Source organism: Gekko japonicus, unplaced genomic scaffold, assembly GCF_001447785.1.
Source record: "Gekko japonicus isolate JY-2015 unplaced genomic scaffold, Gekko_japonicus_V1.1 scaffold723, whole genome shotgun sequence".
NCBI classification, from domain to species: domain Eukaryota; kingdom Metazoa; phylum Chordata; class Lepidosauria; order Squamata; family Gekkonidae; genus Gekko; species Gekko japonicus.
In genome coordinates this window covers 215,779-229,288 of record NW_015165850.1, presented here as the reverse complement: position 1 = coordinate 229,288, position 13,510 = coordinate 215,779, and the positions used below count along the sequence as shown (strand labels likewise).

The 13,510-nt window shown below is 42.3% G+C and overlaps 1 protein-coding gene across 2 annotated transcripts in view; it reads left to right on the top strand.

Moving 5' to 3' along the window:
* Nucleotides 1–6,662, top strand: part of UBR2 (ubiquitin protein ligase E3 component n-recognin 2) — a 67,197-nt gene extending 60,535 nt beyond the window's left edge. For both annotated transcript variants that reach the window (XM_015411114.1, XM_015411115.1), the window contains exons 43-47: nucleotides 1,070–1,126; nucleotides 2,230–2,307; nucleotides 2,916–3,086; nucleotides 3,574–3,675; nucleotides 4,540–6,662. In XM_015411114.1, coding sequence (XP_015266600.1) covers nucleotides 1,070–1,126; nucleotides 2,230–2,307; nucleotides 2,916–3,086; nucleotides 3,574–3,675; nucleotides 4,540–4,681 — 550 coding nt within the window. In that variant the 3' untranslated portion in view covers nucleotides 4,682–6,662. The remainder of the gene's footprint in view (nucleotides 1–1,069; nucleotides 1,127–2,229; nucleotides 2,308–2,915; nucleotides 3,087–3,573; nucleotides 3,676–4,539) is intronic.
* Nucleotides 6,663–13,510: the final 6,848 nt, after the last annotated feature.

The window sequence follows — 13,510 nt, the reverse complement described above, 5'->3', positions numbered from 1 at the left end:
CACTGTTGCCAGGTCATTGCATTTGCGGAAGGGAACCAACTGCCTAATCAGCCAAAGATGATAAAAGGCTGACTTCGCAGTGGCTGACTCCATCGTTAAGGAGGCATCCATGAGCACTCCCAAGCTCCTAACCTCTGGCGCTGGCACCAGTGGCGCCCCGTCGAAGGTTGGATCCGTACCCTCGGACTGCTCTGACTCAGACACAGGACCTCTGTCTTCATCGGATTCAATTTCAGTCGACTCAGTCTAAGCCAACCAAGCTTTCAACGCGAGGTCCAGATCTTCCCGACTGGAGTCAGACTGGCCACCACAGATAAAGCTGGGGGTCATCTGCATATTGGTGACAACACCCAGCCCATGGCTTCGGGCAGTCTGGGCAACGGGGCGCATATAGATGTTAAATAAAATTGGGGAAAGCACTGCTCCTTGGGCACGGCGCATACAAAAAAAGTGGGTTCCTTTGGCACAGCTGTTTCCCAGTGGCCACCCTTTATCCCTGACCCTGAAGGAACGAGGAGAGCTGCTGCAAGGCAGACCCCTGAAACCCAGTGTCAGTGAGGCAGTGGATCAGTAGTTGGTAGTTGACTATGTCAAACACTGCTGACAGGTACAACAACAACACAGGTGGTGGATCAGTAACTGATGGTCGACCATGTTGAATGCTGCCGACAGGTCCAACAGCAACATCACTGCCGAACCGCCCCAATCCAGATGCCTCTGAAGGTCGTCCATGAGGGACTTCACCACTGATGGTCAAAAAACGTGTGAAGTAATTGGATAAAGAAAGGGGTGGTGGCTCCTATATGCAACATTCTGGAGTAATCTTGTTTATAGCAGAAATTGCCATATGCAGCTAACTGTTCATACAATAACTACTGCAAGCTTTTTATTATGAAATTGTGATTGGATACCACATAGACAGGTGGATTTTCCTCACATGCCAGGTTGGAATTTTGGGGTAAGCCACACAGTGAGAGTTGGGAGGGGGGGGTGATTTGAACTGCGTTGAATTGTGTACTACTATTGGTTGGTAAAATCTAAAGCCCCCCCCCCCCCCTTTCTGTTGAAGCTGGTGTAATAATGATGAAGTTAAAAGATACCTGCAAGGTCAGAGACAAGCCATAAGGTAAGCAAGCATCTTGTAATTGACATTTGCCTTCTGGAAAAGGTTTACAGCGTAACATGGTATTGGAAGAGACCAACACATTTAGAAGCAATTATACTTTGATCCTGAACACATTTGTGTGGCAATACTATTATCCCAAGGGGGGCTTATTTCCAAGTGTGCATGCTAAAGATAAGCAGTAGAGTTAAAACTAAGGATCTACTTTTTATTCATCTGAAAGTCCATTATGTTGCTCTACCTGTAGTTTTCGATATGAAAACATGATGAAAACTCACTCTCCTGACCTGTGCTGTCCCTGCAGTTTAATTCCTCTGACATTCAAATGTTGTGGTATGTCTTTGTGGCTGTCATGCTTAGCTGTTGGTGCTTGTTCATAGGGGTTCATTAAATTATGGAGCTAGCTCACCTGTCCTCTCTTACCCCTGATTGTAGCCAATTCCTTTCTTCTCTTAAAGGAAAATGTGGTAGAGCCCTTAGTGGAATTTCAAGGGTTAGAATGAAGGGACTGGCACAGTATATAGTACTGGCAAGATGGGAATGTGGTCAGAAAAGGTCATTGGCTGAATGGATAGGCAAGTCAACCTTACCCCATGCTATAAATCAACTTTGAGTACATAAGGATTGCTGACTAATAAAGGACTTTCTTGAAAATGTGCAGTTGTCATGCATGGTAATTTAATGACAGCAATTGTTTAAAAACTATCACAAGATGCATGGCCACATCCCTCCAAAATTTAAAGTGACATTTCCTGTCAAATATATGCTCATTCTTCTTGTCATCGAATGAGATGTACTCTACCTGCAGTAGGCATTAAGGTTTTATTTTGATACTCAAAATTTCTTGCAGAAATATAGAGTGTGGTATGCCACAGTTTGCAGAAATATTACAGTAATTGGTCACCAAACATAGGAAACTTCTCAAGTTTTGGGAAATTCGATCCCTATGTAATCTCCTGTGTCCAGGTAGACCCAGTAATGAGGTTTGATTATGTTGTTTCACCTACTAATAATCAGTTCACTCAGTGCATTATATTGTGATATTTTCATGCACACATGATGCTACTTTGAAATATTTTGTCAATCCATTTTTTTTTTCATTTTAGTTACCCTCGAGAATCTAACAAATTAATAGACCTTCCTGATGACTACAGCTGCCTCATTAATCAAGCATCTAATTTTTCGTAAGTCTTGAGTAGTCTGTTATGACGTTTCTGGAATAACTGTGAATCTAGACTTTAGCTCAGTTGCAGGTCATGTAGTTGTATGCGTAATGCTCCGGATCAGTCCCTGATACCTCCAGTTAAAGGTCCTCAGCCTCTGCTTGAGACCTTGGAAAACTGCTGCTCCCTGGGCTAGTTGAACCCAATAGTCTAAGGCAACGTCAGGGTAGTGAAAACCAGTGAGGATTGTGAGGCACTCCAAAGGGATCCAACACTGGCGTCTCAGAACTTCATGTGTTCAACCTTGAGAACCTTCATAACTTTCATACTGTGGGATCCAGACTAAACGTGCTGCTAACAGAAAGGGTGTAATTTCCACCAATTCGCTCTTCCTGACGCAGACCCCCAATTTGCCTTTCATGTTGTTCCTGAGGATCTCCTGTTTTCTGTGAGCAGTATGTTGGGGAGATCCATGGCCTGCAGCAGGACGAGTGACAGAAAGTTCTGTTCTGGTCACTTTAGTACCTTCTCTCCACGGCAAATGTAGTCTGGAATCCAGCCCATAAATATTTAGTGGTTTGACTAACATTTCAGTATCTTGACTAGATTTGTTTGTTTGGTTTCCAAAGGTGTCCAAAGTCAGGTGGTGATAAAAGCAGAGCACCGACATTGTGCCTTGTGTGTGGGACCATGCTGTGTTCTCAGAGTTACTGCTGTCAGACAGAGTTAGAAGGAGAAGATGTAGGAGCTTGTACTGCACATACATATACCTGTGGCTCTGGAGTGGGAATTTTTCTCAGGTAAGAGTGGCTGCATTTGGTTGATTTCTCCACATGGTCACATTGTAGGAAGAGTGTAAACAATACAGTTCCTTTGAATGGTCTTTGCACTCACTAATCTCCTGCAACCACCCGTGGATAAGGAGGCACAAAAATGACTACGCAGAAATTATTGCAAAAATGACTTTGACTTTGTATGTTCTTTGGTGATGAATTACAGCTCTCCAGAAATGGGTGGATTTAAAATAATTGTTTTTACCATTATCCCATCCTTCTTCAGGATGGCATCCATTCCCTTCCACCCTTTACTTCTCACAACAGCACTGTGTGGTAGGTTAAGTCAAGGGATGGCAACAGTGCCAAAGCCACCCAATAAATTTTGAGCAGATATTTCAATATTGGGACTCCAGAAATCTAACCAGTAGACCATAATGGCTCTCGACTTGCTGATGAAATGATGTACAAAATTTCACTGACCCAACGGTATATTCTTTATGTCTTTCTTCAGAGTACGGGAGTGTCAAGTGCTATTCCTAGCTGGAAAAACAAAGGGCTGCTTCTATGCTCCTCCTTATCTCGATGACTATGGAGAGACAGATCAGGGTCTCAGGTGGTTTTTTCAGTATTCTGTTTTTAACCCTGTATTACAATGTGCAGAAAACAGTCTTCTGAAGTAATTTTAGTTAGTCGGCACTAAGGATGACCAGAATTGCCGTTGTTATGCGAAGTATGTATAGAAATGTAAATCCAAAAGCTGAAATTAGTACTGATTGCTGTGGCCAAGGTTATGTAATATGGCATTCACTATCAGGATGATGCAGAATCCAGTTTCAGTCTCAGAATAGTTTTTCCGGTGAATCGTTTCTGTACTCAGCAGGTTGGATTTGCACTGTGACGTTTCAGGGGTGCTACTCAGTGCACACATTGAAGTGATTACAGTTATATGGGAGGACCATGGAAGCTCTAGGCTGCCTACTGCTTGCCAATTCCTTTTTATTTTATTACAGTGCCAGTTTTGTGGAAACTCTAACCTGGGCGGGTTTTGTTTCTCTTTTGTGGCCCTGAAATATTACGTTTCCTTACCTAAGTTGCAGAATGGGTAGTATATTGGAAGGAGAAAGGGAGCCAGTCTACCCTGAGGTTGTAGCAAACTATGTTGGCTTCATTTGGTGATGGCATATGTAGCATTTTATGTAACACATTTCAGCTATTTGGAGTACTGAGTATCATTACAACATACCTGTACAGTATGTCTTTACTGGGGGTTGTTAAAAAACTAATGCTGCTACTGAGTTCATGGAAGAGTTTGAACTGAAGTCTACCTGATTAATTGTGTGCATTCTTGGCCTCTGTGCTCCCAGCATAGGCACTAGCTCAACTACTTCTGTTTGCATGTATGGCAACAAACTTCTGGAATTCTAAAGTACATGGTAGTCTTCATTGCTGATATTTTGACATTTCATGTTTCTTTCAGACGTGGGAATCCTTTACATCTGTGCAGAGAACGATTTAAAAAGATTCAAAAACTCTGGCAGCAGCACAGTATTACAGAGGAAATAGGACATGCACAAGAAGCAAACCAAACTTTAGTAGGCATCGACTGGCAACATTTATAACTAACTGTTTTCTGAAGACTGGAACTTCATGATTATTCTTTTGTATTCCAGCAAAAATTATCAAAAAGGAGGAGGAATGAGGGAGAAGGACTGAAATAAAGAGAAGATTCTAGTTCTTTTATTAACTTTTCCATGTTTGTTTTGTAAACTTCCTGATTACCATAACCATCTAAACCTCTTTCTGTGTAGCGGATTTGATCAATAGTATTATTTGCCCTGTGCTTCCTTCACACAATAACTATTGATTTCTATAACTTGGGCTGGTGAATTTACATTTCTGGTACAAAAGTGGCTGCCATCTTGGAGTCTGGCTGAATTTTTTTGTGTAGCTAAGAGGAGAGGAAGAAAACTGCTAAAATGGCAACTAGACTGAGCACAATGCTGAAGTGATGTGTTTGCCCTTTTGTAGTAATCTGAGCCATTTTGCATTTTAGTACTTAAACTGTTCTATACTTGTAATGGAATGAAATAAAGGTGCAAAAAATGTAGCAGTGGATTTATCTATGAGTGGATATGAACACTCATTGTATCTAAAATTACTTTGGAATCTGCAATGGTGCAAAACTCTCTTTTGCCTTTGTATTTTTTCTTCCTTAAAGAGAAAATTCTAACAACAAGGAGGATTAATTTAAAGACCTTTTCAAAGTTTTGTGCTCTTTAGAAGTAGTGTGTGGATTGTGATATTGACATAGTGGGCAAACCCAAACCCCTCTTTTGTTTTCCATGCTGTGATTGGTAGTCTTTGATGTTTAAAAGGCTAATGTTTTTCTTAGATGAGATATTGTGATGATATCATCCATTAGAAGAACGTGATCTGATGTCAATTGAAGCGGCAGAAAATGAGAGACTTTTGTTTGCTTTTGTTGACTCCCAGTTTTTAAGGTTCAGAATCCACGTTCCTTTTTTACAGTTCTCAAGGTACAAACACAGGAAGCAAAGTAAAAGCCATGGATCATTTTTTTTGTATTTGCAACGTTCCAGTTGTACAGTTTTTCACCTATAAATTTTCTTCAGTTGCATCATCAACTACATGAGGTTGCACTTGACTGACGTTCTGTAAAGAAGTTTGTCTATAGTATATTTTTGTTGAAATAACTACATGGATTTTGCACTTGACACATGGATGCCTGAAGACAGTGAATTTTCTAGGTATACACAGGGCATCCAAGAAAACGATATAAAAATGGCATATTGTAGTTTATGGAGAACTTTCATACCCTCCATCCCTTCTAAATATCATTCTTTTAAAAAAAGAATACACCCAACAAATTACTACTGCATATTTTTTGCATAATTGTAACCTTTATTAATTCTGATCTGTGTTTCTTCTTGGATTTCATCTTCAAATCGGAGAAGCCATGCCTTGAACATCAAAACATTTGCAGTTGTAAATTTAGGTTTTTACAAATTTAGCGTATCCAGTAGTGTTCACAGCAATTTTCTATTGGTTCAGAAGAGATACAATTAATACATCAAACACAAATAAAAAGCTAGACCACTTTGGCTTCCTTATCTTAGGGCAGGTTTTGGTAAGACTTGCTAGTCTGTCTTCCTAGATGCATTAGTAATGCTTGAGCCTCTCGTTTTTCCCTTTTTCCTTTTCTTGCTCTTGTTGTTGTGTAATTGGCAGGAAAAAAATCAGTTTTCATTTTCTTTGATTAGGTTGTAGATAAGACTATTTGCTGTGCATGTTATACTCAATATACTAGTTCTGCTCCAACACAAGTTCTTTTTGGGATTTTGAGGCAATGCATTACATTTTTCTTGTGGGGTGCATAAATATTTCAAACAAAGCAAAACAGGATCTGCTGGCATTACACTGAGTTTCTCTGTAAATTAAAATCTACTGAGAGAAATAAGGCACGCACACGCCCCTGGTACTGTAGTCCAAGATGGAGGTCAAATGGGTTGATAGAACTATAATTATGACATAGGAAAATACATAATTTATCCTGGTTTTCTGTAAGGTTGCTCATTCTTCAACAACCCATTTTCTTCTGACTTTTTTTTTTTGCATGTATTTATGTTCATTGTAGAAATGTTTATATAACAAGCTTTCAGTATCAGGGAATTTACCTGCATTGGCTATAACTTTCATATCTGTGGACAACTTGTAAAAATTGAGATGTATCATATGTATAAAATATAAAAATAAATGCTTTAGGTGTTGACATTCAATTAATGGCTAAATCTTGCTCAATTTTAAGTTTTTAAAGAAAAAATTGTGAATAATTTTCAGTTGCAGTCCTAGTTAGCACTAACTCTACCTGAACTTGGAGCTCAAAAATCAAGATTTTTAATAGAACTACACTGTGCATTCCAAAGCATAAAATCTCTCATAATAATTGTGTTTTGGGGTGGCCCTATGGGGTAGCAAGGAAAAATGCACTCCCTCAGCCATTGGGCCGGCAGCTGCCATTCAGGACTCCTGGCGTCCCATTGGCTGGGGGGGTGGGGAGGAGGGACAAGCCTGGCCAGACCCTCTCGAACTGGAGATGGGTCCGACCGGCGGCGCCAGCGGCCCCCGGTTGGTGGGGAGAGAAGGGGATGGCCGCGCCACGCTTCTCTGTGCCACCGTGCCCTGGCTCAGGGACGCCGTGGGCACTTCTGGGGGGGCTCTGCCGGGGTTCCCGGTGCTGCCCCCGGCCTCGCCGCCCTGGCAGTGTGCCCTGCCTCACCTGGGGATGGGGGGGAGGCCACGCCACGCTTCCCGGGGCCGCCATGGCCTGGCCTGGGGATGCTGCGGGCAGTTCTTCAGGGAGGCCATTTGGCCTCCGCCAGCCTTACCTCCGCCACCCTTGCTGGCCTGCTGGCACACCCCAGCCGCGAGGGGCGCGAGCGAGCCCCTGGAAGGGGAGGAGCTTTAAACCCCCTCCCCTTCCTTCTCTGCCCCGGCTTCCTCACTCTCCCTGCAGCCGGGGGGGCCCCCGTCCCCTTTCTTCTCAGACCCGGCCGTCTCTCCTTCCCTGTCTGCGCTGGCTTGCTCAAGTTCCCCGCGCGGAGGGACCCTGCCCATCTTCGCTGGAGGGGAACTCGCGCCGCCAGGGAAGGGGCCGCGCCCATCCCCCCCACGCTAGCACCTGTTGCATTCCTGCCTGCAACGGGCCTTTCTCCTAATGTTTTTATGTTGCAGAAACAAACATTAAAGAAATGCTATTTTGTGAACATGAGTTGCTGACTTCATATGATAAACTACTATTTGAAATATATATATTCTAGTCTTAGTGGCTGCAGAAGAAATCTTAAACTCGTAAACAGTTCTCATAGCTGAAAGCCACTTTGTATTTAATGCATGTAAAGTATGACTCAGATTGTTACTCTGAAGGCAGGTGTATGACAAACAATGGTCTGGTACCAGTGATATGTCAGCAAAAGTTGCTGGTGGCTGATGGCTGTGGATCTTTCAATCATTCCACTCCCCTCAACAGTTCTTTCCAACCCCAAGGAAGTTTATTCCCGGGGCTGCAGGACTCTCGTAGACTAATAGGTATGTGAATTGAGAGACTGAAGTGGAGAGGGGGAGGAGGATGAAATAGTTCTTTCTGACTTTTCCATCAGCAGCTCTGCTGACAAAAAAGAAGAGAGGGTGATTTCATTCCTTCCCTTGCCACACTGCAGCCTCCCATTCTGTGTGGCTATTAGTCCGTGTGGGCCCTGTAGCCAGGGCTGCCAACAGGGGACACAAAATTTGGGGGGGGGGGGTTTTGTCAGATGAAGGGTCCATGAGCCAAGGTCATACAGTATTCAGGGAATGCATTTTTTAAAAAATCTAATGCAGTTCTGATTGCAGACACTAGGAGCACAAAGAAGGCAGAGCACAGCAAAGAGCTCCGCCTTTCTGTGAAGTTTACCATGAGGCTGAGGGAAACCATTTGCAGATCAGATGCTGCTAAGCCCATCAACCAAGCCTACACTGGAGCAAGGGAAGACCTGTCAGGACACAATCAGTGTTCCCTCTAAGCTGAGTTAGTGTGAGCTGGCTCACAGTTTTTTAGCCTCCAGCTCACACATTTTTGTCTTAGCTCAGGAAGAATGGCTCCAGAGCAAACTAATTTATGCAGCAGCCAAATAACTTGCTCACAATTCTAATGCCAGTAGCTCACAAAGTGGAATTTTTGCTCACAGGACTCCACAGCTTAGAGGGAACATTGGACACAATACAGCCTTCTAAAACGGTCTATGGTTTCCTTTTTCCTTTAGTTTCACCCAGCTTCTGCAGAGCCAGATCTTGCCAATGGGCAGTCTTGTTAGTGTAGCAATTTTTTTTAAAAAAAAACCTTTACCTACATTAACTCTTTTTTGCATCTCCTTCATTTTGTTCTTTTCCCTTCATGATCTGCCATTCATCTATCTCCACTACTGATTTTTCTTCCCCGTTACTTTTTATTCTCAATGCCTCCTCACTCATCCTGGTTGGCAACATAGAGGCTGTGATCAGACATGCAGTTTAATCCATTGCCATTCCCTTAGGGATTTAAAATGCATGATCTGTCTGTCGTGCCCCAGTTGTCTGTGTCCTGTCCCCCCCCCCCCTCCTTACTGTGTGCTTATTTGATACCTGTAAAAGTCTGGTCATTTTGGGCTGAGCTGGTTTCAAACCAGATTTCCTGTAGTCTGAATGCTTTGTAGTGCACCCAAGTCCATCAGGCAGGTCTGACTGGTCTCTTGTTTTTCAACCACCATTTTTTCTACCAGTTAGCGAAGTGTGCTCAACTGCATATTTGCACCTCTCTCCCTCCCCTTCTCCCACAGGGCTGCTCTAAATTTTCCTCTCCCACAGGGGCTGCTCTAAACTTTCAAAAACGCCCCTGTACTTCAGCTTTTTCCTGCGCTTTGGGGAAGGCATAAATTGAAAAGTTTAGAGAGAGAAGACTACATGTCCCAGCAGGCTGATCAGTGCTTGTGCACATGCCCAGAGGACAATTTTTAAAAAATGGCCGACAGCCCCATGAACTACATATCCCAGGAGGCATAGCAGTGCTTGTGGGCATGCTCAAGAGAAACTATTTTAAAAAATGGCCGATGGCAACACTCCTTGGCTGCCGGGTCTGATATGCATCTGATCGCTCAAGAATGGGGTAAAAGCACTTTGAAGAATGCTTAAAGTCTGATCAGTATTCTCTGTTCCAAAATACTCTGGATCAATTAGAGGCGGAGCAACAGTGGATTAAAATGCATGTCTGACCATACACAGAATGTATTTAATAATAGTATAGGAGCAAACCTCTTTTAATATTATGAAGAGATATGGGGAGTTAAATATTTCCCCATAATCTATTAAAGCAGTAAAAGAATGCTTCCCCCCTCCTTTAACATGCATGATAATAAATTTTAATCTGCCTCTGTGGTAACAAATGAGGAACAGAAGTTAATTAATTTATATCCTGACCATATCCCCAAGGGGGACCCAAAGCAGCTTAGATCGTTTTCTGTTTTATCCTCATAACAACCCTGTGAAGTAAGTTTTATTTTCTGATGAGTTCTGTCTGCCACAAATAAACAGATGGGCTTGTGTCTGCCACAAATAAACAGATGGGCTTGTGGATCCTTTTATTATTAAAGATGCATGCTAACAGCCAGCCAAATAATTTGTTTTCTTACAATATTTGGTTTGGATCAGGGTCATGGGGGGGGGGGGATGGAGTCTTTGTCCGAGGGCCCGAAGTAGCTTTCAGCAGCTCTGCCTGTAGCTCTGGGAATAAACTTTCCCTGGGTCAGGTCTGCTGGTGAGAAGAAAAGGGGAAAGATTCATGACACTTGTGTCTATGAATCACTGGATCCAACTCATAGAATATGCTTTGAATATGAGGAATGAAAATTTTCTACACTTCATAATATTATCCCTGAACAGTTTGCCATTTATTTTCATCATCTCAGCATGAGTTGGGGGAGGAGTGCATGGGTGAGTGAGAGAGAATCCCATACAAAATGAAGTACAGTGAGGGTGGCCCACCAACATCAGCAAGGAAACATGCACAAAATAGCCAGTGAAGGAAACCTAGAGAGAAAGTAAAAAATGACAAGCAAAAGGGTTTATTTCATAGTCATTTGAAAACTGGAGCAAGAAAAAGCAAAAAGAATGCTATTAATGCGCTAGGGAAGCAAACACACTTCAGCCGTTTCTACCTACTTGATCTACAGCCTCTGATGCTGGTATAGTAGATATTTTGGATTCTGATTTGGCATTCTGTATGCACACCAGAGATTTTCAGGTCCTTCTTTCTACTGCAGTCCCATGAGCTTCCCCCAAAAGGGTCAAGGGATCCTGTAGAGCGGTGCTGAATACAAGGGACTGAAGATAGAAGGTAGGGAAAAAAACAATTGTACTGCTCATGTACCAGGTACAGGAGCCTTCTGCAAGCTTGACCTGGGTATGTCATTTTGAGGTGAGCGGGTCTTATAAGCATGAACTAGTTCTTTGCAGTAGGATAATGAAGAAACCTGATAGGAAGAAAGTTGATCCATTTGAAATGTAGTGTTAGAGGAGAGTTTTACAGATACCATAGACCACCAAAAAGGTCAATAAATGGGTTCTAGATCAAATCAAGCCAGAACTCTTCCCTAGAAGCGAAAATGACTAACCTGAGGATATTGTACTTTGGTTGCATTATGAAAAGTCAAGACTCACTGGGAAAGACTATAATGTTAGGAAAAGTTGAGGACAGCAGGAAATGAGGAAGCCCCGACATGAGATGCATTGACTCAGTCAAGGAAGCCATGAGGGCCCTTAGTTTGCAATACCTGAGCAAGGCTATTAACAATAGGATGTGTTAGAGGTCATTAATTCATAGGATTGCCGTAAGTTCAGAGTGACCTGACAGCCCCCCCCCCTTTTTTGCCATCATGGCAGCCGACTTATGGAGACTCTATAGAGTTTTCAAGGCAAGAGATGTTCAGAGGTAGTTTGCCACTTCCTGCCTTTGTGTTGCCACCCTGGTATTCCTTGGTAGTCTCCCACCCAAATACTGACCAGGGCCAACCCTGCTTAGTTTCCAAGATCTGATGAGATCAGGCCAGCCTGGGTAATCCAGGTTGGGGCTGGCAGCACTTGGCACACACATCATGAAGCATTGTTCATCAAATGTTATGAGAATGCTGACAATCCTGTGTCTGCCCTTCAAATGAAGTTTTTTCTTCTACCACTTGCAGAAACCAAATGTGAGCTGAATTACTTGGAGGGGTTTTGAAATGCTGCTTCTTAGTAAGGGTGATGTAGGCATGCCCTAATGTTCTGTGGGCTGGTTCATAATACATGTTGATCTCATGAGATGTGGGCTTGTGTACATGACCAATCAGACTTATGCACAGATCAAATGTATCATCTGATTACGTTTCAAACAATGTTTTTCAATGCAGCTGATTGTATACAATGGGAGATAACCTTGTCTTTGAGCTTGAAACTAGATCTCTGCATTTCCTAACATGCTGCTGTGATGGAAAGTTGGCCAGGCATTAATCTTAACAAAGATGTGTTAGCTTGTGACATTCTATTTTCTCTGGCCTTATCTCTTAATGAACTAACCTCTAATGCTCTTTACAAATCAGGACTGCAAACCATGTTATCTTTTAAACATTTCATTAAGGTCAACACTAGATTTAATATGAAATAGTCTGTAATAAAGTTTATTAGTCCTGAGTTTGCTGGAACACTTTAAAAATTGTTTCATTATTTGCAAACTAATTTAATGAAGGTTAGCCTTACCTTGAGGAGCCTGATATAGCTTTACTCAGCTTCAACTAAGCAGGACATGCACCAGGAAGCAACCATTGTCCGGTATTAGAAGGTATCCAGGACAGAGGAATGCATGAAGGTTAATCTTATAAATTGTATTAAGGCTACTTAGGAATTATTAGCTCTGCAAGGACTGTTCATACTTTCTGCCCCTCAACATGTTTGATAAAATTTGCTGTGTCTTCGAGGAGAATGGGGTGAACTTCCAATCTTTTTTACATTCTAAAAAATATCCACATCTAAGCAAAAATTATTGTACTGCTCTGTGTAAACCTAGTAGTATATATTTGACCCCTTTTAGATATAAAGCAGGCAAACAAAAGATTTTTGGTCCTAAGTCTTAACCTTAAACAACAAAAACAGATAGTTGTACATTTTCAACCTCCAGTGAAGTTTAGCAGATTTGTAAGATGTGAAAAGGTTATGTAAGTATGGAGAAGTGGTACAGGAAACTTAGAAAGAAGTCCCATTGCTGGGTTATACAATTACCTTGGCTAGTCAGTAGGCAATTATTTTACACATAAGAAAACTGACCATGTTAGAATGTGATGCTATGTGTCATTTTCCAAAGTTAATAATATATAGTATGTGTCTGAGCCAGTCCAGAGTTGGTCATGGAAGTGCAGGCTCTCAGGTTGGGAGTAAGCAGTGAAGTGGCTAAATTTGCAGATGACACAAAATTGTTCAGGGTGGTAAAAACCAGGGAGGATTGTGAGGCACTCCAAAGGGATCTGTTGAAGATGGGCGAGTGAGCGTCAATGTGGCAAATGGGGTTCAATGTAGCAAAGTGCAAAGTGATATGCATTGGGGCCAAAAATCCTAACTATAAATACACGTTGATGGGGTCCGAACTGGCAGAGACTGACCAAGAGAGAGATCTTGGAGTCATAGTAAATAACTCACTGAAAATGTAAAAACAGTGTGCGACTGCAATAAAAAAGGCCAACGCTATGCTGGGGATTATTAGGAAGGGAACTGAAAACAAATCAGCCAGTATCATAATGTCCCTGTATAAATCGATGGTGCGACCTCATTTGGAATACTGTGTGCAATTCTGATCACCATACCTCAGAAAGGATATCATAGCATTGGAAAGA